At 50.2% G+C, this 24,810-nt stretch overlaps 3 protein-coding genes across 16 annotated transcripts in view; 2 read left to right on the forward strand and 1 right to left on the reverse strand.

Annotated features, from left to right (window-relative positions):
- The first annotated feature begins 4,169 nt into the window (after window positions 1–4,169).
- On the forward strand, window positions 4,170–15,255 carry CUEDC2 (CUE domain containing 2). 3 transcript variants are annotated; one of them, XM_086899013.1, is made up of 11 exons: window positions 4,202–4,287; window positions 4,742–4,874; window positions 5,047–5,176; window positions 8,219–8,310; window positions 9,144–9,287; window positions 9,620–9,681; window positions 11,109–11,242; window positions 12,069–12,239; window positions 12,580–12,641; window positions 14,318–14,378; window positions 14,744–15,255. In XM_086899013.1, the coding sequence occupies exons 4-11, from the start codon at window positions 8,237–8,239 to the stop codon at window positions 14,888–14,890; spliced, it is 855 nt and encodes a 284-aa protein (XP_086755139.1). In that variant the 5' UTR covers window positions 4,202–4,287; window positions 4,742–4,874; window positions 5,047–5,176; window positions 8,219–8,236; the 3' UTR covers window positions 14,891–15,255. The 3 variants fall into 3 exon arrangements, with proteins under 3 accessions (XP_086755138.1, XP_086755139.1, XP_023785297.1); XM_086899012.1 differs by lacking the exon at window positions 4,742–4,874 and having other exon boundaries at window positions 4,170–4,287; XM_023929529.2 differs by lacking the exon at window positions 4,202–4,287 and having other exon boundaries at window positions 4,290–4,874.
- FBXL15 (F-box and leucine rich repeat protein 15) lies at window positions 13,582–20,670 on the reverse strand. 4 transcript variants are annotated; one of them, XM_086899006.1, is made up of 5 exons: window positions 19,917–20,046; window positions 18,536–18,737; window positions 18,124–18,374; window positions 16,900–17,402; window positions 13,582–16,533 (listed from the first exon to the last, which is right to left on the reverse strand). In XM_086899006.1, the coding sequence occupies exons 3-5, from the start codon at window positions 18,304–18,306 to the stop codon at window positions 16,344–16,346; spliced, it is 876 nt and encodes a 291-aa protein (XP_086755132.1). In that variant the 5' UTR covers window positions 18,307–18,374; window positions 18,536–18,737; window positions 19,917–20,046; the 3' UTR covers window positions 13,582–16,343. The 4 variants fall into 4 exon arrangements, with proteins under 4 accessions (XP_086755132.1, XP_086755130.1, XP_086755131.1 ...); XM_086899004.1 differs by lacking the exons at window positions 18,536–18,737; window positions 19,917–20,046 and adding an exon at window positions 20,455–20,670 and having other exon boundaries at window positions 18,124–18,372; XM_086899005.1 differs by lacking the exons at window positions 18,536–18,737; window positions 19,917–20,046 and adding an exon at window positions 19,209–19,347.
- The window catches only part of PSD (pleckstrin and Sec7 domain containing), a 46,672-nt gene continuing 41,166 nt past the window's right edge, over window positions 19,305–24,810 (forward strand). For 2 of the 9 annotated variants that reach the window (XM_086898980.1, XM_086898986.1), the window contains exons 1-2: window positions 19,305–19,471; window positions 21,394–21,515. The gene's annotated coding sequence lies outside the window, so the exon portion shown is untranslated. Of the gene's footprint in view, window positions 19,472–20,029; window positions 20,699–21,393; window positions 21,516–22,739; window positions 23,029–24,810 lie in introns of those variants that run through there. The other 7 variants (XM_086898978.1, XM_086898984.1, XM_086898981.1 and 4 more) reach the window with 6 other exon arrangements.

Below are 24,810 nucleotides of genomic sequence, written 5' to 3' on the forward strand. Positions count from 1 at the left end.
GATGTTCAGAAGTTGTTTATATTTTTTTTTTTTTTAAGAGCTCTGAGTTTGAGCACCTATTGGTACTTAAAATTTAAAATAAACAAAAAACAAACAAAAAAAAAACCAAGAAAAAAGAGAAGAAAAAAAAGGACTATCTTCTCAAAAAATATCCTTTCTCTAAGTTGCAAAAATGAGGGTCTGTAGAGGACTGATGATAAATCATAATTAAAATGCAGTTTGAGTTATTAAAAATAAAAGCGCCGGACAAAACGTAAAGCTGTATACTGATATTCTACAGTTATCAACAGGAAAGTATTTTAGCAGTCTCAAGGATACATATGAACGTGTGACACGATTAATTAAAACTGATGGAAAATAAAGGCTAAATATCAGGAAGCACATCCCAGTAAATGTGCCTTGTTTGAGATTAAGCCCCATCACCAGAGCCTTTTAAAGCTAGAGTATACAAAACCAGCATAATATCCATTTTAGGAAACACTAAGTCTGCTCTAAGCAAGCAGCAAAACCAGCTGGAAGGGGTACTTTTTTGTTCTCTAATTTCAAGTCAAAAATAAAGAGAAACACGTGTAAAAGTAAAATTTCTCACATACAAGAATCATTCACCCACAGGTTAAAATGTCACAGAACGAATTCATTTTGGGTGGCATCCCTGACCATAGTGGGGAGCTGATCTTTAAGGTCCCTTCTAACCCAAACTATTCTATGATTTCAAGTACATTATACCACAGGGAGTTAATAAAAGGCTGGAGAAGGAACAATTTTCCTCCGGCTTGATTCAACACACTTGCATTATTCATCACATTTGTGAAGGAATATGAATCCTATCAAATAATTAGACGGTGTGTTAACCTTTCTGGTTTGCAACAGCCTGTGACTGACGAGTAGAAGGGTCCTCCAAGAATAATTTCCTGTGCTGTTGTTTCTTTCTGCCTGGACTTTCAATGAAAGGTGTATTTTGTGTGTTTGTATAGGGAATCCCTGTGGAGGTTTTGTTGAGCTTTAGGTCAAACCTCTCTGAATTTAACTTAAAATTGGGGAGCTGTTACATGCCATATTTTTTCTGGTATCTATTACCAGTACTACAAGACTAGTCCTCTTCCATTACTGTAATTAAAAAAAATCCCACTCTCTTACATCAGTTTGGTTTACAGTGAGATGGGAAGGTGAAATATCAAATTGCAACAAAGTACACTAAGACTATTTCCTAGTGTATTCAATGCACACAACTAAGAAGTTTAAATAGTTTAAATAGGAGAAGTTCAGTGGTATTGTAACTCAGATTTTCTCAGACCTCTGCTTCAAAGTCCAGTGTGGCTTCCTCCTCCAACCATCATCCTGGCTGATGGTCACCTTCAAAGTCTTAGTAGTAGAAAAGAACAACAAACAGAGGTCCAGTCTGTTGTTGCTCTGAAATTTGTGATACAAAAATCATAGGATTTGTAAGAATTTTACAATTGTCTGAACTGACAGTATGTTAGAACTCTCAAAAATTTCTTATGGGCCTCAAGGTTTACAAGCAAGCCAAGGAAACTTCAAGTCAGACTGAGGCTAATCAAACCCTTAATTTCTGCCGATGAATAGGATGCCATGAACTACCTGGAAAAAGCTAGTAGAACCACTTAACACAAAGTATTTTAGGAATGTCTGTTCTAATTCAGTTAAGAATTGATGAGGGAAGTTATGTCAAACAAGGTAACTGCAATTGTTTATTACAGCTTTAAAATTTGTTAATTTCTAGGGGCTTGTTCTGGTTGAATGCAAGTTTGGGAGGCAACTTTGAAATTGGATTCTTCTAGAAAGAAAATTCAAGCAGATTCTCCTCCTCACTGGTTCAGGAAAGGTTTCTCGGAGAAAAGTGGAAAAGCTGTTTATTTAACAATCAAAGTACTTACAGGGGAGGGGAGGTTTCTTTCACAAACATGAAAAAATGAATAATATTAAACAGTGGAATCTCTCATTGTTCTGAAGAGATGGCAAATTCAGAGTGAGTTCTTTTTGTGGGGTGTAGCTCGGCTTGCTCATCTCTTATCAGTCCCTCCTGTGCTGGAATGCAATGTCCTGGGCCCTAGGGGGCCACAGCTGTGAGCCCCTGGTGTTTTTCTGGGTTTTTGGTCCAAAGCAAGGCTGGTCAGTTCCAGGAAAAAGAAAAGCCATAGTCTGGGGAACTTCTCTGCCTCAGCCAGCTAAAAATAAATCAACTAAAAGCAAAGGAGAGCTCTCTCCTGCTGTCTGTGCTGCAGACAACACAGTCCCTGAGAAAGAATGTGGGGGAGAAAGCGCAGTTCCCTCAAACAAATTGCGCACTTCTTCTTCCCCCTTTGCTCTTGGAACCAGTTTTAAAGGCACAAATCTTATTTCTGTGCTAAACAGATGAATGGGAATATAATTCAACATCACGAAATTACCCCAGGACAGGGCTTTACATGTGCTACTTCTTTTTCTTCAAAAACTCTCCTTCCACTTCACTGTGATGAAGCCTGTACCAGAAGCAGATGCATTCTCAGCATGTTCTTTACACAATGGCTCACACAATTTGAAACCTAGAAATAGCAGGCTTGCTACAGGATTTCGAACTGTTTATCAAACTAAAGCAAAAACACAGATCAAAGGAAAGATAATGCAGCAGAGTTGATTACTTCTGGTTAATGTATGGATAAGTGCAGCTAAAATCAGGCAAAAGCAGAAGAAATGAAAGGCAGTGGATATTCCTACAATGACGTATATTCATACAGTGTGAATGGAGGAATGGATGTACATTTTAAGAGAAATAAACAACAGAAACAGACTCTTCTCTTAGTAACACTGGAGTGAGTGTGATGTTCCCTACCCATTACTCTGGAATTTTTTTTTTTGTTATTTTGTGTATTGCCAAAGGCAGAATCAGGCTCATTCGCTTAGTATTTAGTAACACATGACTGAGGAGCATGAGTCGGAGAGCAACTATGCCTTGCTGCTTTACGATTTTTCTGAAGAAGCACCAGGTATAACAGAGTTAGTTCTCCAAAGGTGCGTTGTCAACCAAGCAAAGCAGCGAGCAGCTCAGCTGACTGGGGACGGGCGAGTGCAGCCAGCGAGGAGGGAAAGAGCTGCACTCCTGTCCCCATCCCGCTCCGCTCCTGTCCCCATCCCGCTCTGCTCCTGTCCCCATCCCGCTCTGCTCCTGTCCCCATCCCGCCCCGTTCCTGTCCCCATCCCGCTCTGCTCCTGTCCCCATCCCGCCCCGCTCCTGTCCCCGTCCCGCTCTGCTCCTGTCCCCATCCCGCTCTGCTCCTGTCCCCACCCCGCTCTGCTCCTGTCCCCATCCCGCTCTGCTCCTGTCCCCACCCCGCTCTGCTCCTGTCCCCATCCCGCTCTGCTCCTGTCCCCACCCCGCTCTGCTCTTGTCCCCATCCCGCCCCGCTCCTGTCCCCATCCCGCTCTGCTCCTGTCCCCATCCCGCTCTGCTCCTGTCCCCATCCCGCCCCGCTCCTGTCCCCATCCCGCCCCGCTCCTGTCCCCATCCCGCCCCGCTCCTGTCCCCATCCCGCCCTGTTCCTGTCCCCATCCCGCTCCGCTCCTGTCCCCATCCCGCCCCCTTCCTGTCCCCATCCCGCTCTGCTCCTGTCCCCATCCCGCCCTATTCCTGTCCCCATCCCGCTCTGCTCCTGTCCCCATCCCGCCCCGCTCCTGTCCCCATCCCGCCCCGCTCCTGTCCCCATCCCGCCCTGCTGCCTTCTCAGGTTGGTGCGCAGTCACATGTTGGACTCAGTGATGTAAGAGGTCTTTTCCGACCCAGTTGATTCGGTGATTCTTGAAGGGCCTGAGCCTGCCCCAGGCACACAGCAATGCCGCAGACGGTTGGAATGAATGGTTACACAGCAGCTCGGCTGGCTGGGTGTAGCGGGGCGGCTCCTCAGCCAGGAGACTGCAAGCGGGCGGCAGCTTGGACAGCATCCCGTGACAGAGCTGCGGCTGACCGAACAGCTGGGCAGCCAGGCATTTGAATAAAGCACTTGAGAGCTATTTTAGCACGGAACGCGTGTCTCGCACTTGGCAAGGAAAGCTCCCGGGATCCTTTCCCGGGGTGACCCAGCCCTGCCGAGGCGGGCCGCTCCCGGGCCGCTGCCCACAGGAAAGATGGCGGCGCGGGAGCGGCAGCGCGCAGCCGCCCTGCCCTGCCCTGCCCTGCCGGGCCGCGCGCGCCTCGGCTGCTGGCGGCGGGCGCGGCCACGTGACGCGTTCGCGCGCGCCGCGCGGGCCCCGCGCGGAGGGAGGACGGCGCGGCGGGCGCGCGCGGGCCATCAGGTGACCGCTAACCCCCCGGCGGCGGCGGCGCGCGCCCGTTACCGCCCCGCCCGCGGGGACACGGGACAGGGGACACGGGATTCGGGACAGGGGACACGGGACGCAGCGCCGGGGAGCCCGCGGAACTCGGGAGTGGGGCTCTTATCGGCGGTCCGCACCGCGGCGGGCGGGAGACGGGCCAGGGGGCCGGGCGGGGTAACGCGCAGCCTCTGCGGTGCGGGGATCGACCCCCGGTGCGGGCGGCACGGCGTGGAGGAGCCGGCCCGTGCGTGTTTCGGGCACTCTGCGGCCTCGCTGTCAAGCCCCGGCGGGGGAATCGTGGCCCGCCGCTGGCAGGGAGCAGCCCGAGCGCAGAGAAAGGCGCCAGGCCCGCGGTGCCGCCCCCGGTGGGGCTCCGGCCGTGGCCACCTGCACAGCAGGAACACCGGTCTCTCTCCGGTCTGTCTCCTTAAAGCCTCGAGAGACAACTTCTGCCTGGCCATGGCGATGAGGCCACCGGTGGCAGGGACCTCTGCTGGCCTTGCTACATGAATTCGGATGGATGTTGAAAAACATCGCGCCATCGCAGCGAATTTGAAGGTTGACAGGTATACCGTTCTCACAGCCACGTTACCCTTCCACAGAATACATTTTATGCCAAAGAATAAAGCTGTACCGTCTGTGTTAGGGGAAATGGTCACAAGTGATATAAAGCATAAAGACACCAGTATACAGAATGATTCTCTGCTTCAGCTAATTCAGCTTTCCTTTCCCATAAAGGGGTTTCCTCATTCATGGTTTGGGCCTGGCAGTCATAGGATGGACTGTCGACTCCTCTGCAGGCACTGAAGTGGCTTCATGAACACGGGCCGTGAGCCGAAGGCCTCGCACAGGTGACGCATCTGCTCCGGTAAGGGCCCTGTGTCAGCAGAGTATCCAAGTGCTGCTTTCCAGTGTCCATCTGGAGGGGAGGGCAGAGTCTGGCCACTGGCATTACTATCTTCTAGCACTGTAGTTTACTGGGACTAAGCCATAAACAAGTCTTATATTAATTTTAGAGCATTAAGCAGTTAATTGTGTTAACACACACAGTGACCTCAGCCTGCTTTCCCATAGCAACCACTGTCAAAGCCATTTCAGGGACTTATTTAGCAGGAAAAACAAAAAATAGAAGCACTGAAATTGTCTATAAAGTGTCAGTTAGCCTGGAAAGTTTTTTTTTTAAGCCAGCAGAGTTTGCATTAAGTAGTTGAGTGGAGTATAGCCGCAGCTCATTCTCTGTCCTGCACGTGTGTTTTGAGAAGGTTCCTCTGAGCCTGTACATCACAGGCTGCACTGAGAGGGCCTTATACCCCAGAGAAATGCACTTCCCCAAGCACAGACACACCAAGCAGCATAAGACATGCTCTGTGCTTTTTGAGGAAAAAAAATTTCAGAGATAGCTCAGTGAACCACCCCTGTCCCATTACTCACATAAAAATAATCACTGACATTTGAGCTAAATGAACCTTCCAGATGAGATTTACCTGAACTTGCTCTAACCTGTTCTGAGAAATACCCGAGGATACAACACCCACCTCCTTCCTCTTGCAGAAACCTCTAGACACTGGTAGGCAAATTTATGATCCCATAAAAGTTGATATACATCCAAATGGCAGTTCCTCAGCTCAGAAACATTCTTCTAAATTGCTCATGTCTGTCTTGTTAGTAAGAAGTCCAAGACTCACAGTCATTCCAATTCCATCACATTGCCCATTTGAGAGTGATTACTGAAGTTGGAGTTGAAAGAGCCTTCCAAAACAATCTTGCTATATGTAAACAGTTCAGATTTTCACCTTTTTTTTTTTTTGAGGAAGACAGATTCATACCAACTTTTCTTCAATATAGCATAAGTAGCTATTTAGTACACAACAAGAAAAATGGTACTTTAAGAGGAATGTTATTTCTAAATTTGTTTTATACAAAAAGAAACCACCAAACCAAAAAAATAAATTTGACATTAACATGCTGGGAAGGAGACTACAAGAGCATGGAGACTGCTGAGGTTGCTGGGTTCTTGACACTGAGAATAGGGTGGGAAACCCTGTTGAGATGCTGGTCAAAGTATCAAATACAGAAAATGAGTAATTTTTACATTCACGATTTGAGAAGTAATACCACTTTTCTCTGCCTGAGGTGAGGAAATACATATGCCATGTGATGTTATGTGGTTCAAATAAGCACTCCTGGTATTTCAAACTAAGCCTGTCTTAATGAAATGACATACAGTGTTCCACTGCTCACTCTGATAAAAAACACCAGTGTTTAAAGACTGGAGTTTGTCAGAAAAGTGACAGGGATTTCCAGGAGCTGAAGGTCTTGAGTTCTGACAGTGCAAAACTGTAAGGCTGTAGCTGTGAGCAGGGCAATGGGAGTATCATTTCATCATATGTTTTTAAAAGTAGATTCTGTGCAACAGAACCCAAATTGCAACAAGAAATGCAGAAGGACTTTCACAGATATATTTGAATCACAATTAGTGAAGTGATCTTAAAACCCACATTTCAGTTATGACTGGAAGTTTAGAAGTACTGTAACATCTTTTCAGGAAAACTGAGCTCTCAAGAGTGATTCCTCCTGCCTTTGGGTTATAGATCATTTTGTGCATTGTAAATCACTCCCACACAAACCTGAGCACATAGGATAAGCTCTTCTAGTGAATCTCCCTCTTAACTATTGCAGGTCATCACTAGAAGCAGCATAGCATTTGAAGGTATAATGCATAAGGTGTTTTGATGTCCTGAGTTATGTAATTCTCAACTTTGCTGAGTGTCATGGGGTAGTTTTGTTTATATTCTGCTAACTCTGGAAGACTCATCTAGGGAAATGCCAAACCTTTCTGATTCCCATGGGACAGCAGAATTGTCTGTTAGTAAGCTATATGACTGTTCCCTATGTTCCGTGTCAAACAGGCCTGGTCAGGTCCTAGTGTGCTGGAAATGAGAGAGCTGCACTGATGGGAGCATGATGACCCTTGGAAACACTCTGGACAATGCCCATACCAGTTTCTGTGAATGGAAGGCTGGTTTCCTTCCTGGGAAGAACTTGGTGCTTATACCAGGAATCTGTCCACCCAGCAGCTCTGTAGACCCCAAGGGGAAGGAATGGTTAAGAAGCAGCTTTTTTTCCACCCTGTTCGGTCCAGGCTCAGTACTGATAGCTGAAGCAGGGCTGTGGGCAGTCTCCTTCTGCCAGTGCTTCTGTAGGAGCTCTGTGATTCTTAGAACTCCCCTGAGTTTTGGTTATCAAGTGCCCCTTGTTGCAGCTGCATCAACTGTAGAATGGCTCATTTACCGAGCACAACAACAGGCTCCTGTTTGGGCGGGATTCCACTGGCAGTCCATGCCTGACCTGGAGACCTTTGATATTTTGGCTGGCGGACTACTTGTCTGTGCCCTGCTTGGTATTTCCCTGTAAAATATGCTCTAGGATGTCCTTTCTTTAGGAGACATTACCCTTCCTCCCACTCACTCCTGAGTCAAGCCCAAGCATCACTGCCTATGCTCTTAGCTGGAAGGTCCACCCCTTTGTGCACTGAGTGTACAAGCCCACTCCGTTTCTTCGTCACTGGACAGCACAGTCTTCCAGTTCAGAAGGTGTCCTGCAGCTGGATACATCTGCTTTGCTTCCTAGAGGAGACTTTTTAAATGTACGGTTCAGCTGCATTCTGACAGCATCAACACAGTCAGGAGGGGCCCAAGATATTGAGCTCCTTTTTCCAGTGGATCCTCATATTGCAACTTTTTATGGATATCTTTGCCTGCTGTTACCCAGAGATGACAAGACATTGGAGGAGTTTCTGAATTGTTCTCATGGGAAGAACACACTTACCTATACCATACTTGCACTTTGATATTGTTATTTTCATTTCATTAAAGTTACATGGAGTTCTTTTTCCTTCTTTTTTTAAAAGAAAAAGGTTTAGAGAAACATGGAGCTTGAAAGAATCATTCAAGACACACTGACACGCTTCATCCAGTCCCACATCCCTGCAGCAGATCTCAGGTATGTTGAGAGAGGCAGTTCCAGTATCATTGTTGCAGATTTGAACTCTGCATGGTCACTCTGTGCATTATACTGAATTCTGTAGTTTTCCTGTACTTTGTGTTGCTCTCTTTTAAGTCAGATCCAGGATGTAGGTAATTTGTACAGGCTTTGATGGGAATGCTGGAATAACTATAGTTTAGCATTGCAATCTAGCAATGTCATTTCTTTGATGACCAAGATGAATAATTTCCTGTCCAGTAATACCCATTAGGATATGGGATTTCCTTCATTCCACAGCATTCCCAAATGTCTTTCTGAGCAGGATAATCTATGTCAGGCATCTCTCTGTTTTGAACTCTACTTGCATGCAGAGATACAGCCATCTTGAGGCTGGAACACAGCAGCTAGTTTTGCAGCTGGTGGCAGCAGTGACACAAGCATGAAGAGCAGCAAGCAGAGAACAGTGTATCCCATAGAAAGTGTAACTTAACAGAATATGATGACCTCACCTGAAGCACCAGTCAGTATAGAACAGCCAGGGTCTCAAACATTGGAATATTTTGGTTAGCACGGCTAAAGCACCCACAGGGGCACAGCCTCTGGAACACACGCTGGGGCTTTTCATTCAGTGCTGCCCAGGAAGCAGGACCATATGCACTATTTATCTGCTAATGCTTCCCTCTCAACCACTGACAACCTGCTTCTTGGCTTTACAGGTGGGATTTCTTCATACAGTCACACAGGTCCTGCTGCTGTTATTAGAAAGACACAAGGGTTAGGCAGAATGGGTATGGAAAGAAAGTTAAAAACGGGCCTGTTGACCCTGCTGCCTGTGTTCTCTTTGTCTCCAGTGCGATGGATGATGTTTTCTTCTCTTATATCACGGGTGTCCTGGAAGAGCTGGGCTCACCAGAATCATCTGAAGAGACTTTTGACATGGACACCTTTGTGGAAATGATGGAGGCATATATCCCTGGTTTTGCAGAAATCCACAGGTATGTAATTGTTATTGGTTTGTATGTGCATGACACACCAGGGGCCTGGCCCCAAGCCCCTTAGTACTATTGATTCTTTTGTTGAATTGCTGAAAATGTATTAGTTGAAGATGTATTAGTACTAAACCTGAGCCATCACAATAAGCCACTCTGCCTGAATACACTGATGCTAATCCTAATATAGTTTTCAAGTAGGTCCTTGGCCATCTGAAATACCAGTTGATTTTACTGGGCTTCCCATCAAGCCTTGTCTTTTTATAAAATAGTAGCCAAGTAGGATAAGTTAGTGCTTTTATTCCTCATGCTAATTATACAGCTTCTGTCTCTTGCAGTGGGGATGTTTGTGAAATGATGTTCTCCCTCTCAGAAAGGCTTGGTGAAGCTCGCAACAAAGGTGAGTTACACAAACAATTTCAGCACAAGAAGATCTGTACATGTTTTTAGTGTTAATATTTGATACTGAACAATGTCACAGAATAAAATACGAACTTGTTTGCCACAGTTAGGAATGCATAAGGTAGCCTGAATTGATTGACAGGTTTGGGATTGTTGGTTTTTATTTCAACGTTCAGTAAGGTTTTTCACATCAACAGATGGGAGGTTGGAGTCATATGGAATACTGTCCAAGACATACTGGAGTGAAAAACACTTGATCAATTCTCCAAATATCTCTATTGAGATCAAAGCCAGAGTAATAAGAAAGAAATAGCCAATTCAGGGCTGCTTGTTGAAATTCTGCTGCAGGTTAATTTCGAAAGCGAGGATTTCTGCCTGCCTCTGATAGCCATCTGCCTAAGTGGCACTACCACTGGGCAGCCTTTATCAGGTGCATCATCAAATAGAGTATCCAGCTGAATACATGTATCACATCTAACTTTGAGCATCCTCAAAGCTCACTTCCTGTTCGTCCATGAACCCTGGCACAGGTGCAGAATCAGTGATGTGCTCTGACCTGCACTGTGCAGGAGTGCAGAAGACTATACTGTGACAGTGGCCCTTTCTAACCTCAGCATTCAGAGACCAGCTGGATTGCTGTATCAATTAACTCCATGGGTACTTTCCACTAAAGAACAGACAGGCTGCAGTGCCTGGATATCAAACCTTCCAGGACATAACCAGTCTGAGTTTTGTTGATCTAACAACATCACTGCTGTCTTGCCAGAAGGCTACACAATGTAGAACAGACAGTCCTGTCTTTTATCTTACTTGCTGCTTTCTTGAACTTGACAAAATCTACTGCTCTGCTCTGCTCCCCTGCATCCTATCCTTTGAGGATCCTGATGTAGCCAGAGTGTGGAAGGAAAGCACCATCCCAGTCTTATGACAGAACAAAAGTGAAATGGTTCTTCCTACAGTGAGAAAAAGAGACAGTAAAAAAAGAGATGCATCAGAGTAAGCTGATCACAGGATATGCTGGCTTGCATGCAGCCTGGGGACTACCACAGTGTATTCCCAAGTTTAAAATCAAAACTACACCTTAGTTCAAAGATAGAGCAAGTACCAGGGAATTCTTAGAAGTATCCACAACCGAAGCACTAGCGGACTGAGAATTGAAAAGCAGAACTGAATTTGCAAGCAGCCCATGCCCTGTACAGCCTGGAAAAGCAGAACTCAGGCACTCCAGCAGGTGCTAGCACTGGCTTCCTGCAGATCAGTGGGACCAGAGCTGCAGCTATCCCTGCTGAGGGCAGGAGAAACAGTAGTACTTCCAAGTCTTGTCACTTAAGAAGAGATTTGCTTTGGCAATCTCTTGCCAACAGAAAGCACAGAGCTCTAGCCTTAGTGGGACTGTTCCTCAGGAGATATCACTGTGTCTTTAAGAAAAACTTGGCCAAAAGGCTGTGGAAAGCAGGAGTGAAGCGCCCTCTGAAGACCTCACCGAGGGCCAGGAGCCTGGAGCTGGAGCCTGCAACGGGGAAAGACTGTGCACTCTAACAGATGGAGCCGGGGCCCAGGTATGAGTACCCCACAGAGGAGCAGGAACACTGGGAACAGTCACACATCACTAGGCTACCAGCACCACCTGAGGGCATTTTCCAGCTCTGGAAGGAACCACAGCATAGGCTATGACACAGCATCACTTGTGTCCATGATCTTCTCCATTTTAAGGCCTAAGCAAGACTGTCAGAAAATTATGTGCTGACAGACTTATGAGCCAATGCTCTGGGCTCATCCTTCTCAGTGGCTGGAAAGGGTAGAGCAATAGCTGAGAGAGCCTGTCCCAGTGCCTTCAGAAATCCCACAGCAGCTACAGCTACTGCAGCACCTTCCACATCAACCCCACCTTCCTCCCCCACACCCTGCTTGCTCTTTCTCCAGTACTGATCTATTCCTGCTCTGCAGTACAATCGTTCTGTGTCCACAGCATTCTAGCAAATGCTACTATGGTGATTCCTTCTGATAAAGCATCATGTCAGTGTTCAGCAGGCCCACTCCTTTCTAATCAAAGTAAATGTAACTTCACAAGGTGGGCAGGAGTCAGGCATTTGCACCACAGGGTCCAGAAAGCTCACTCCTAAGCATGGCTACACAGATGAGTCAGGTTATAGGAGCCCTGCTTTAAAACAAGTTGAAATACTGAGGGGGGAGATTGAAGAGTGAGAGTTGGCCTTTCCAAAGATACAGTCCCCTGTTAGTTTCAGCAATCAGATTTAGTAATGATGGTAAGGAGAGAGAGAGCTTTCAGTGAGCTGAATTTCCTGAGCATGAAAAACCAGAGGCCCTTTTCAGTAGCCCTCTCCTCACTGCATCCCCAACTTACCTGTCTCTTGCTCCAACTAGGAAGGTGCTGACTTGAAGGATGGGGTGGAGCTGCTACTGGAGATGTTCCCGGCCTGTACTGTAAGCCAGGCAGAGAAGGCTCTCGCCATGGCCTTGGGGAACTTGGAAGAGGCAGTGCAGTTAATTGTGGAGGAGAAGGTGGAAATTGGCCCAGCAGGTGCAAGTGTAAAGGTACTGTACTCTGATTGGGGTGGCAGTGGGCCAAGAAGCAGGGCAGAGCTCAGGGACATGGAGGTGTCACAGCTGTCTGCTACAAGCAGAAATTTTGACTGCAGAAACTTTATGCATAATAAGCCAGGAGGATCATGCAGAGCAACAGCCCCTCTCCCTCCCCTGGCTCTCACTGTATAGGCTGTGCCCACAACCAAGCCAGGACCCCAGTGGAGCTGTGGCTGGCACCCCTTTCCCCCAGGGGCTGAAGTACTCCAGCAGCAGCTGGGTTCACAGAGCTAGCTGGTAAGCTGTATGCCCTGTTGTTGTGCTATTCGCACACCAACTTGTCTCCTCCCAGGAACTGGCACGGCCCCGCAGAGCACCCAACCATGATGAACTAAAACAGGTCATCCTACAGAAGTAAGTACCCAGCAGCAAGGAACCCCTTGTTTTGCTCCAAATAAATGAAGAGGTAGCAGTCTGGGGAACAGTGTGGTCTATAAAGAACTAGGGGTGGGTATTAGCTGAACATGTCTAAGCACAAATACGATCATCAGCTGCGAAGAAGAAGAAAAAACAACAAAACAACCAAACAAACACACACAAAACCCCCCACAAACAAACAAACAACCCACAAAACCTGAACAACAGAACAGGTTTGGTTTCTTTTAGAACTCTGGCACAGAAACACATTGCCTGTACAGGCTGGGTCACAGCACTGGCTGCGTGCAGGGTTTCAGCCTCCTGTAGATACAGTGTAAGTCACAGCACTGTTAGCTGAGGTCCTGGTTAAAGGTCCAAGGCACAAACATCATGCTGCAACGCAGGTAACAAACACATGGTGACCTGTAGAACTACAGTAGCTCATTCATACCTCCATTCTTGGAGACAGTCCAAACAAGGTTAAAGATACCTTCAAGAGACTGCCTGTACAACAGCACTGGGAAGATTAAATCTCAGTTGTTGAAGGTGCGAATTCAATGCATTTAAAGAAATCTCTCTGAAGTCCTCCTATGGACATCTTGGGAATGAAAGCAGCTTTAGATTAGCTTACCTATATTCATTTCTAAAAGCATTTAATTCTCAGTGGGAGAACCCACACTGTGGTTTCATTGATCTGCTTTAAGATCTCATCTTTCAAGAGTATCCTCATGCAGGCATGCAGCTTCCACACATCTATCCAGCTACATCTTTTCCACTTTACATTCTCCCCAAGGACAGGATAAACAGTTGATGGGCTAGGAAAGATAAAGCAAGGCCAAACAGCATCCAGGCAGAAGTAGTAATCCCTGTCCTTGCCCATCTCCTGTGCAGGCTCATTTCAGAGTGACAGGCAAGGGAACAAAAAAGCACCAGCTTCTTTTTATGTTTCTGAGAACTTCACTTTAATGACATTTTGGCAACATCCTGTACTTTAAACATCACTCAAGCACAGGTACAGAAAGCAGATCGCCATAGCTGAAGATACACAAGAGAACTATACTAACTACTGAGGGAGAAGTCATGGTCACCTGTGCTAAACCAGCACCAAAATCTCAGAGTAGCAACTCAGCAGTACAGCAAGCAAATGCTTGGACCCTGATGTTTCAGTTACACAGGAAATGAGGTGATGCTTTTATCAAGTTGCTTCCAGCACAGACCTGTTTCACAGTCAAGTAGTAGGAGGAGTGTGAAAGGAACACCATCATTCAGGGCAAAAGCAGACAGATTGGTCCTGTAATCTCACCTGTGTCTCATTTGGCTGCCATCCCTTGGACTGAGAAGGAACAAAGCTGCCCTGATGGCAGAGCACACCAGACCTCAGTACCTTGCTCAGTTCTGCAGTGGCTATCAGCATTCTCAACCACCTGAGTTTTCAATACCCTTCAAATACTGCTAAGGATGCTACTCCAGAAGAATCCTGCTAGATTCTCACCAGGATGACATACTTCTTGCCCATTTCATCCAGAGGGGAACATCAGGTTCTCCTAGCTGCAACCTAGGCAAATAGGACACACTGCACAGCCACAAACCAGCCAGGGGAGAAGAAACATAGGCTGTAAGTAGCTCCAGGCAAAGTATGTTACAGTGTTCACTAAATGCTTCTTGTGTTTCAGATACATGATGGTGGATAGTGCAGAGGATCAGAAAACACATCGGCCAGCTCCACCCAAAGAGGTAAGCAGGCCCAGCTCACCAGCAGTTTGAATGTCCCAAGGTTTAAAAAAAAAAAACAGGCTGCAAGTCCAAAAAAATAACAGGACAAGCCAAAGGCAGGTCTGTTCACAGAACCTGTCAGTCAAAGAGAGAAGATCAGCTCAGCTAAGGGACTGTTAGCTCTAACCTTTCCTGACTACCATGGCTCTCACTCCTTCCCATCAGATTGCATCCTTCCCAGTTTTGGCCAAGATTCCCAGCACAGACAATGGTAAAACAACCCACTCACACGCCTTCCATAGTGCAGCTCTGCTTTTCCTTGCCCCCTCCCTTTCTCTAGAAATGTGGCTGTCCATCCACTTGGTGTTACTATCTTTCCTGTCCAGGCTCCCAAGAAGCTGATCCGCTATATTGATAACCAGGTGGTGAGTACAAAAGGAGAGAGGTACAAAGACATCAAGAAGCCTGAGAGTGAGGAGATGAAGAGAACCTACATCAGCCTAAAACCAGCCAGGAAGTACAAGTTCCACTGACAGCCAGGTCCTCCTGCTCTTCAGCCTCACTGCCAGGCATGGCAGGATGGATGTGTGGTGCTAGGAATGAGGCAACTCCACCTGCCACTAACTTGAACTAACCTGGAAGCCAGGACACTGCTTTCAGCTTCCTCAACTAACCTGGCTGAGGAGACTTCTCTCCTTGTGTAGTTATCCCTCTGCCCCCAGGGGCATACCACAGTGGCTCTCCAGGGCCTGGGCATTCTCTGCTATTCCTTGCATGGGACATTTTTGGATCTGAGATTTGGCATGTGCTTTTGCAGCAACCTTTTTAACAAGTCTTTGTGCACTGTTGCTTTGAGTGCCAGTATTAATAAAGATGATGTGAGCTGGTGTGTAGTTCAGCCAGAGTGTGCACATGCTTTACAACACTGCCTCCAGTACTTCCTAGGGCCAAAGAGAGGAGCAGGGTCATCCTCTATTCCTCCAATTACTCTCTTCATCACATTCTCAAGATGCATCTGCTGTTTGATTAACTGCCTAGCAGATAAAAGGGCTTAGGCTCAACTCCAGAACTAGACTCTCCCTGCCAACACAATCTACAGCTCTCTCCATAAACTCCAGCATAAGCTCCAGCTGTTAGCAGTCAGTGCTCCTGCCATTTCTCATCACTGCTGAGAGCCAAACCCAAAGCTCCAGCCACACAACAGGGAGCAAAATAAAGTAGCAGGCCTGGGCACTACTAAAATGTTAGGTCAGATGCTGGAAGAAACAAATGACAATGACCAACTGCTTTCAGTGACAGCACAGCTAGGTTTGGCATTTTTCTGTTGGTCAAACTGCCATTAGGAGCACGTTCCTCCTGAAAACAATTCCCACCTTGCTCCAGCCTAAGCCAGCACCCTAGGCCTGGGCAGACATACTGCCTGCACTGGGGCCATGCTGGTCCTTTGGTGCCAGGCTAGCCAGTGGCTGTGGGCTGGAGCTAGGCTCACTGCCCTCCTCCCAGAGCCCAGAGGGGCCTGCCCTCTCCCAAGAGGAGGGCTGGTAGCTATTCTTTCTGCTCCAGCTGGTCTGGTTTGTTCGACAGCTCTGCTGGTATGCCCTGCACACCCACCCCAGGGGACACTCCCCATCAAACACTCCCCTGCTTTCTGGACAGCTGCCGCTTAAAGATTTAAAATGCAACAAATAAATCCTATCTATTAGCTGGCCTGACCAAGGCCTGTTCAGCACCATGGTGTTCCTGCAAATCACTCGCTCTTTCCACACCACTGCAGAGGGAGCTACTTTCCCCAGAGGCACCAATGAAGTCCACTTATGAACACTCAGTGGCAGCTAAACAGCCCCAGAGGAAAGAGTGAGCCCCAGTCAGGCCAGCCTCACCAATGGAACTGACCTCTCCCTCTGCACGTCTCCACAGCAGCCAGTTCCGGCATCCTTCTGGGATCCCAGCATTGTGTCAGTCCCCCCCTCCCCAGCAGCAGCAGTTCTAGATCTGAAGGTTGATGAAAGGGGCAAAGCCAACCACATCCTGCAGCAGAACGAGAGCCCTCTGCAGCGGAGGCTCCACATCCAGCTCCACCCCACGGCTTCGGAGGACGCTCAAGCTGGACTCAGCCACGTTGTGGCAGTGCTTGACCTTCAGCGAGCGCAGCTTGGGACAGTACTCAGCCAGGACCCTGTCAAGAAAGAGAGCACATGCAAGTTCCAAGTCAGGACTCCTCCACTCATATTCCTCTCTACTCCCAGCAGCCCAGCGCTTGTGACTGTGCCACACATACACCATCCTTTCGGAACAGCACCAAGGTGGTATGACATAAAGTCAAGGGACATCTGGATCCCAGACCTACCCACCATGATATGCTGGAAAATTTACTGTAAATAGCACACAATGCCTCCCCTGAAGGGCCTGCTAGTGGCTTCTCTCCCAGACTAAGCTCTCATTGCTTTCAGCCTGAAGAAATCTGACTTCCTCTCTGGTTCTCTTCCTCTCCCTATCCCAGATACCTGCCATCCCCACCCTGGCTCCCCACATTGCTCAGTACCTGATGGAGTCATTCTTGACTCGCAGACACCCTGTAAGGTCCAAGTGCTCCAGCTCTGGGCAGCACTTGGCAGTCTCCTCGACTGCCACATCGCCCACATTGGCATTGACAGCCAGTGACAGAGACTTGAGCCTGCTGCACTTCTGCACCAGGTAGCAGATGGCCTCGTCCTTCAGCTGGCGACAGGCCGTCAGGTCCACAGCCTCCAGCGCCTTGCAGTGGTCAGCCAGGCTGCGCAGGGACAGGCTGTCCACCCACTCACAGTGAGCCAGGGAGAGCTGGCGCAGGTTGGGGCAGCTCAGTGAGATGGCCACAAGCGCGTGGCGGCTGAGCTGGGCGCAGCCCTTCAGCTGGATCTGGTGCAGGTGGTGGTTCTGCCCAATGACCGGGAGCAGTTCCCGGTCTGTCAGCCAGTCGGAGCAGTTCTGAAGTGCCAGCTGCTGCAGAACTTCGTTGTCCTTCAACAGGTTAACAAAAGCAGCTCGAGGGATGGCAGGTCCAATCTGCATGGGGAACCCAGGAAGAATGAGGCATCCCCCCAGCGTTAATCCCCAGATAAGCCCGGTCCTCACCAAATACTCTCTCCTCTCCTTTCTTCTTCTATTACAATAGTGACCAAAGTCATCCCCTGTCCTCTTCCCAGGGCAAACCCTACCATCAGACTCTGCTCACCTCATGCCAAGGCTACTGCCACAAGCTAGATGATACTCTGGTTTCTCCATCCCACATCATGACTCCTGTATTGATACACTCATAATGAGCTCCACACCTCTGCTCTCCAAAAATCTCTTTGCTAGACCACTCTGTCCTCACAGAATAGCAGCTACTCCAGTCTTTCCCAGGTCCAGGCAGTGGCTCCCAGGAATAGCACAAACTTTCCCTGAAGACCAAGCACAGTTATCTCCCATCAGACCCAACCTACTGCACAAGCTCCATGAGGACATGCCACTCCAAAACTTGTTTCTGCCAGCCAGTGCCCCATAATGGCCTGGGTGGAGTTTCCAGGCTTACTCCTCCCCAGGCCTCTTACTCAAGACACTGGCATTGCTGGGCCCTGAATCACTGCCTCTCCTCCCTAAGCCCATCTGTCCAGTTTGACACCTGAACCATTAACCCAAGCTTCTGAGCAGAAACTACCCTCCTTGCCAAGGGTTTCTTCTCCCCACATAGTTTCAGAGCAATAGGACATCTGTGTCCTGCCCCAGCCTCAGAGCCATCCAATACCTGGCTGGAGTCAAAGCAGCGCATGTTGGCCAGGTACAGCTGGATGAGGGACTGGAATGACTTGCTGACCCTCTGCAGGCTCAGGAGTTGCTGCAGTGGCAGATGACAGAGGATATGTGGAACCAAGATGTCTTCCCAGGGCAGATCCAGGAGGCATCCCCTGGTGTGGGTCACACTCATCATCAGACACCAGAGAGCCAGGCTACTGCAGGAGCCAGGCAAGATCAGCTCACACTTATTGCCAGATGCCTCTAGGAGGAATAGCCAGAAAGACTCAGACTCAGCGACGTTTCCCACAATCGGCCCACACGGAATAGCCCCTTGGCTAGGCACATCAGCAGGGCACGTGCCTGCCACCTGCATCACCACCTCCCCAGCCTGGGACGTTCACTGCTCAGGCATCCGAGTCTACCTGCCCGCAGTGCCCTCCAGGAGAGCTTGGGTGGGGCTTTCCATCAGCTGCTGAAGGAGGCCCTGTCCCTCGGCGAAGCAGCAAGAAGCTGCTGCAGCGTTACCGCACCAGTCGCACAGTAGCTGTGCCCAGCATTCACGTCCGAGCATCGTGGCTACCTGTCAGCCAATCCCCTCATCCAGTGCCGGGCCACTCGGGCACCCTGCGAGGGGGAGAGACCAGGCCCTTGCTCCTTCCCGCGGGGAGAAACAAGGCTCCGGGCTCCCCTCAGGGAGACTCCCTCCGAGGAGCGGACGCTCAGCGTCTCTGCCAAGAACAGGCCTCGGGCCGCGAAGGGAAGAAGCAGAGGGGTCCCGGCAGCCCGGAGCTCCCGAGCTGCGGCTGGAGGCCCCAGCAGAGCCCGCACCAAGTGCCGTTCCTGCCTCGCCACCCCAAGGGGCCTCGCTCGGCCCCAGAGCCGCAGCGGGGCGGCTGCGAAAGCGCCGCCAGGACCAGGACACCGCCTCGCTGCCCGCCGCAGCGCGCTGTGGCGAGGTGGCAGCGCAGCCCAGCCCAGCACAGCGCAGCCCAGCCCAGCCCAGCACAGCCCAGCGCAGCCCAGCCCAGCACAGCACAGCGCAGCCCAGCGCAGTGCAGCCCACCGCAGCCCAGCGCAGCCCCAGCCCCCCGGTACCTGCGGCCCCACCGGGGCTCCCCCGGCCGCTCCATCCGGCGCCGCACCCACCCTGGACACCGGCGGCTGCCCGTGACGTCACGCCGGCGGGCGGAAGTGCGCGCGCCGCCACCTCGCCTCCGGCCCCGCCCCCTGGCCGCGCCCCGGTGGCGGAGCGCGCTACCGGGACCGGCCCGGAGGCACTGGGCCGCGGCTGGAGTGCCGGGCGGGACAGCAGGTCACGGTGCTCACAGGTCCCACTGGTGTCACAGCGACTCCCCCAGGTCGTTCCGAGCGGCGCGGTGCGCATACCGGCCCTGGTGTTCCAGCTCACGGGGCGCATCCGCTCCCCCGGGCACAGCGCCTGTCCCAGTGCCTCAGTTATCCCAGGTGGCCAGGGAACACCAGATCCCCATGGCCCCAGTTCCCCGGCGCACGCCGGTGGCTGCAGCCCCGCAGCTACCCCGGTTCCCCAGTGCACAGCGCCTGTCCCAGTGCCTCAGTTATCCCGTTTCCCCAGCGCACACGAGATCCCAGCGCACACCAGCTGCTCCAGTTCCCCACGGCCCCAGTTCCCCGGCGCACACTGGTTGCTCAGCCCCGCAGCTGGCTAGGTTCCCGGGCGCACACCGGCCGCCGTTCCCCAGGGCTCCGGTTCCCGATGGCCCCGGTTCCCGGGCGCACACCGGCTGTCCCCGTTCCCGGTGGCCCCGGTTCCCGGGCGCACACCGGCTGTCCCCGTTCCCGATGGCCCCGGTTCCCGGGCGCACACCGGCTGTCCCCGTTCCCGATGGCCCCGGTTCCCGGGCGCACACCGGCTGTCCCCGTTCCCGATGGCCCCGGTTCCCGGGCGCACACCGGCTGCCCCGTTCCCCGGTTCCCAGCGCACGCCCCTGCCCCGGCGGGCGGCCGCGCATGCGCAGCGCGGCGCCGCTGTCCGTTCAGCACCACGCGGAGCCGGGACCCGCTGCTGCCGGTGAGCCACGGCCCCTCCAGACCCCCCCAGCCACCTGCCCGGCTCCGCGGCTCTCCCAGCGGGCTGTGCCGCCCTTGCCCGCCCGCAGGAGCGGGCGGACCCCAGAGAAAGGCAAATCCCTAGGGTTCACAGTTCTCACAGAACGCCCGACCGACAGTCACTGGGCCCCTCTCCTCCGCGGGTACCGGGCTGTCCCCTCCCCGGGGCTGCCCGCGGCCCGCCGCTCCCAGCCCGCATCCTCCCACGCTGCCAAGCGGCTCCTCGCGCTCCGCTCCCCCGCCGGTGCCCCACCTGCCTCCGCAGCCCCGGGGACAGGGCGGGGTCCTTCCCCTTGCCTGCAGCCCCCGCGGAGGAGCGGCCCGGGCTCCTGCCCGCGCAGTTGCCATAACGACCCCGTGGAAACGGACGCTGTTCCTTCCTCCCCGCTGTGGGTTGGCGGAGCGGACACCGGCGGGCAGCCGGTCCGCGTTGGTGCGGCGCTCGTACACCACACCTCCGATCCGGCATAGGCCGTGTGACTCCATCTCTGTCTCGGGTGAGACCTGCCGACTTGTGCAGTATCAAGCTGTTGATTACTGCGGGCATAGGAACCATAAAAAATACACCTGGCAAAAGATCAGGGCCCACAGACAGTAAATACATCCCAAATCCCTGGTCCCAAGTTTCCTGGAAAGTAAAGACCTGTCTGTGCACCCTGCTCTGTTCATTTTCTCAAAACATAGAAGCCGGTTTGTGGAAAGGTCTTCTTTCCTCTGGGGGAAGCTACCCACCTTGTCTGCTCCAGGACATGTAGCACCTGCTCCTCGAGGATTCCAGTGGTTCTCTGAGTTAGCACAGTGCATTTCTCATTTAAAGGACAAGTGATGCAGGGTTTAAAATTTTCTGTTAGAGTTAAGAATGCCCCTGACCATGTTCTGGGACAGCTCTTTCTTTGCCTGTGGTGGCAGCACTCTGTTCTTGACTTCCCACTGTGAAACAGAAAGGTGCCACCTGGCAGAGTCCCTTTAATATAGAATTACTGGGCCTATGGGCAGCAGTGGTGGAAGCTGGATGTGAGGCTGGTTCAGGCCACTGAGGTTTGTAAGTGCCCCAAGGGCCTGAGAGCTGTTGGCCTGCGAGGGGTTTGGCCAGTTGGCTGATAGAGCTATTGAGATGTATGTGCAAGGTACTAGGAATTATGTATAGTTTCCAGCTGTGAAATGTTCATATTGCTCTCTTTTTTGTCCGCAGGTTGTTTGCAGATGCAGAAAGAGAATCACAGACTGTTAGTGTATTGTAGAGGTGTGTGCTGAGACACGGCTTTACACCATCAGGATGTTCAATGAACCCAGCAACCTAGGTCTACAGCAATGGTAAGGATCCCAAACCAGCACTGCTTTTGTGCTCATGTCTATCAGGTTTTCCTGTATGCAGAGCAGTTGTGAAATGGCTGTACAGCACTGCAGCACAGGACTTGGGGGGGTGTTATCCACTGTAGCTTTGTGAAGGTACAGCTCAAAGCAGACAAGTTTGAAAAACCACAGCTTTGTTCTGCTCTCCTCAATCAAGATTTGAAGCTTGTCAAGCTTCTGCCTTTCTGTTGGAATATGTTCTGCCAAAGTTGGGTCTGCATTTTTCTTGAGAGGTGTTCTGTAAGTCTCCTTTTTAGCTTCAGTTGGATGCCCATTTTTAGTCGATCCATAATACCTCAAACAGGTCTGCCAAAATAGCTGAGTTGGACCTGGTGAATGCTGGGCTGTGACACCTGCAGCTCTTGCAGGACAGCTGGGGGAGTGGTGTATTGCACAGGTACCTTTAACACACAGGGGACGCTGTTCAGTTTCTGGACACTCCTGTTGTCCCCCTGGCCACTGATGTCCTTGGGGGAAAGCAGGGCTACTGCGTCAGGCCTTGAGCTGATCCACAGTAATGAGAGACCAAGCTGAGCCCCAGGAGGAGGAAGCAGATTAGCTCACAACAACTGCTGCTTTATTGTGTATTCCTTGGAAACATACGGTGCTGGCAGCTTGCAGAGCCAGGGCATGGCTTCTTCACCCTCATGAACATCCCCTGAAGTGAACAGAGACTTTACCCAGCTTCACTGCTGTGAGGCAGTGCTGATGCACAGCTATACTTCTGAAGACTCTAGAGAAGCAGTTTGGTCATCACCTCACCCTTTAGGAAGTGGACATGTGATTTATAAAGCTGGGTCCTGAAGGAGGGGAAGTTTTGGGGTTAGAAGACCTGACCTCAAGCCAGGAACCCAAGTTGTTTTCTTTTCCCAGAGATGCTCTTGATTTGCTAGCTATAATGGGCAAGTCTCCCCTACTTGCTTTGACTTTTGACTTTTCCCTTGCATTGAAAATTCAGTTATTTCCATGTCAGAGATGTATTCAGAGTTTGGCTGGCTTTCCGCAAGCCTGGTGGGGTTTCCAGAAACTAGTGCTGTCCAAGGCTACAACTTATTTTTGGGAAATATGATGCCAAGCCAACATTATCCCAATGTTCTAGGATCTATCACCTAGTATGATGGCTTGGCAGCTTGCTGGCTAAGCACCTTTAGCCTTGCAAAGACTTTGGGGCCATTTTCTTTACAGTTTCCTACTAATCTCAAGTGGAACAAGAAATTTGTCAAGACCAAAACCACTACACAAGGACACCAGTCGCTCTGCAATATTCATTCCTCCAAGATGTGACAGCTAGGTGAATGCAGTACCACAGAAGTTCAGTAAAGCTTCTCAACACTGTTTTTTCTTGGACTCTCACCAGGTTCTTTCAAAGGATCTGGCTCCATCTTTTCTCTGGCTGCAGGATAAGTCTGACAGCCTCCATCACTCTCAGGGTTGGAGTGGACCACAACTGGACTTCTTGGTTGCATGGGAAAAGGTATTGAGCTCATAGGGTAAGCTCTGCTGTCAGTCAGTGCTGAGGTTGCACAATGTAACCAGAAGCCATTTCTAAGCTGGTGAAACAAGAACACATGGTGACTTCTGTTCAACTCTCCCCATACATGCCACCTTCCTACTTCTTATTCAGAAAAGAATTTGACTATACAGTCAGGGATAAAAAAATAAAATAAAAAAAATAGAAGTAAATCAAGACCAAGTTCTGCAAGTCAAGGTTGAAAGAGGATTATGCATGAGAAGCTCCCAGCTAAATGGAAATACAGGGCTGTTCTGCAGCATCCCACTCATGAATCCCCTGCATTCAAGCTTTCAGTGTCATTTTTTCAAATGACAGCCATTTTGCTCAGTTTTCTGGATATATTTGTAATTACTCCTCTTTAACTGACCTTCAGGGCCTTTTACACAATCCTGTATGTTTCTGTGTTCTTCCTGTGCTGGGTCAGACTGTGTGCCTGGGGCGTACTGTCTCTTTCCTGCATAAAATACTTTGTGTTATAGCTCTCACTTCCCTTTACATCCTTTTACCTTTCCCCATGTGAATCTTGAGTCTAAAGGTATGGGGAAGGGATGACATCTTATTGCTGCATAGATTAGCTGGAGAGCAGTCTAAAGATCTGTGCTGCAGAACAAGCCTGTCCTGGGAGGCTACATCAGAGTACGGGTGATTTGGGTTGTTTCAGACTAAATTTGTCTCTGTGGTGCAGTGACTCACCATGGTGAGGTAGGTCTGGTGAATGACCTGCAGGCACCCAGGAAGCTCTGTCTTCACTGGAGAGCCCACCCTGCCACTTAGAAATCCCTTGCTTTCCTTCAAGACCATCTTTGCCTGAGCATCTTTTTACCAAGAGATACTCCCACACAATTGTTCCCCTAACTGCTGTGTAGGGAGATTATTTATGGCTCAAGCTGTGCTGAGGCCCCACCTCCCACGTCCCCAGGACAGGTTTTATCATGCTGTCATTTCTGCCTTCATCTTGACAGAGCAATGCTGGTGCAGGAGGAAGCCTGCTCCCTGTGCGGGAGCTGGCACGGGGACAGAGTCCTAGAGGATTTCTGTAATAGCAGGTGTGCCTGGGGCATTACAGAAGTATTTTGTTACAGCTCATTCTGAGGCCCAGCACACAGTGTTTGCTACCACCTCTCTACAACTCCACTCTTCCAAGCCCCTGCTCCTCCTTCAAGAGGGAGCAGCACAAGGCAGGGAGCTGGGACACTGGGCAGGGCACTGGCAGACGGGCAGGCAGCAGCTATCCCTCGTGTAGACTGTAGTCTGCATGGGCTCTTATCTCTTGTAAGACATTTTGCAGTGTGTATCCTCTTCTAGAATATCTTTCACCCTGAAAAATCCTACCAACAGTCCCACATGAGTGTCCCACACAGGAGGAGCTGCAAGAGGCACAGGACAGTACAAGTTTGCCCTTCCCTGTTCCAGGTTTGGGTGGAAGAGACTTCAGGAAGGATCTCCAGCACTGTCTTTTTGCCCTGTCAAAGCTGCAGAACAACATTTGTATGGGCTGTCCAAGGGAGGGTATTTTCACCATTTATCTTTAACCACAAGTCTAGTGAAATAACAGATAAGTGCATCAGCCCATTAAAGACTTGGCTTGTGCTGCAATGGCTTTTTTAATATATGACTAGGATGTGGTTGGGTGTTGGCACTGGAGATAGAAGGCATTAATTAGAGCCATGTAGTTATGCTTAGGCCCCAAGGGAACACATACAACCTAATTGCCTTGGAGCCCTGAATGCAGAGGTGAGGGGA

This window comes from Cyanistes caeruleus, chromosome 8, assembly GCF_971803275.1.
Source record: "Cyanistes caeruleus chromosome 8, bCyaCae1.hap1.1, whole genome shotgun sequence".
Classification (NCBI taxonomy): Eukaryota; Metazoa; Chordata; class Aves; order Passeriformes; family Paridae; genus Cyanistes; species Cyanistes caeruleus.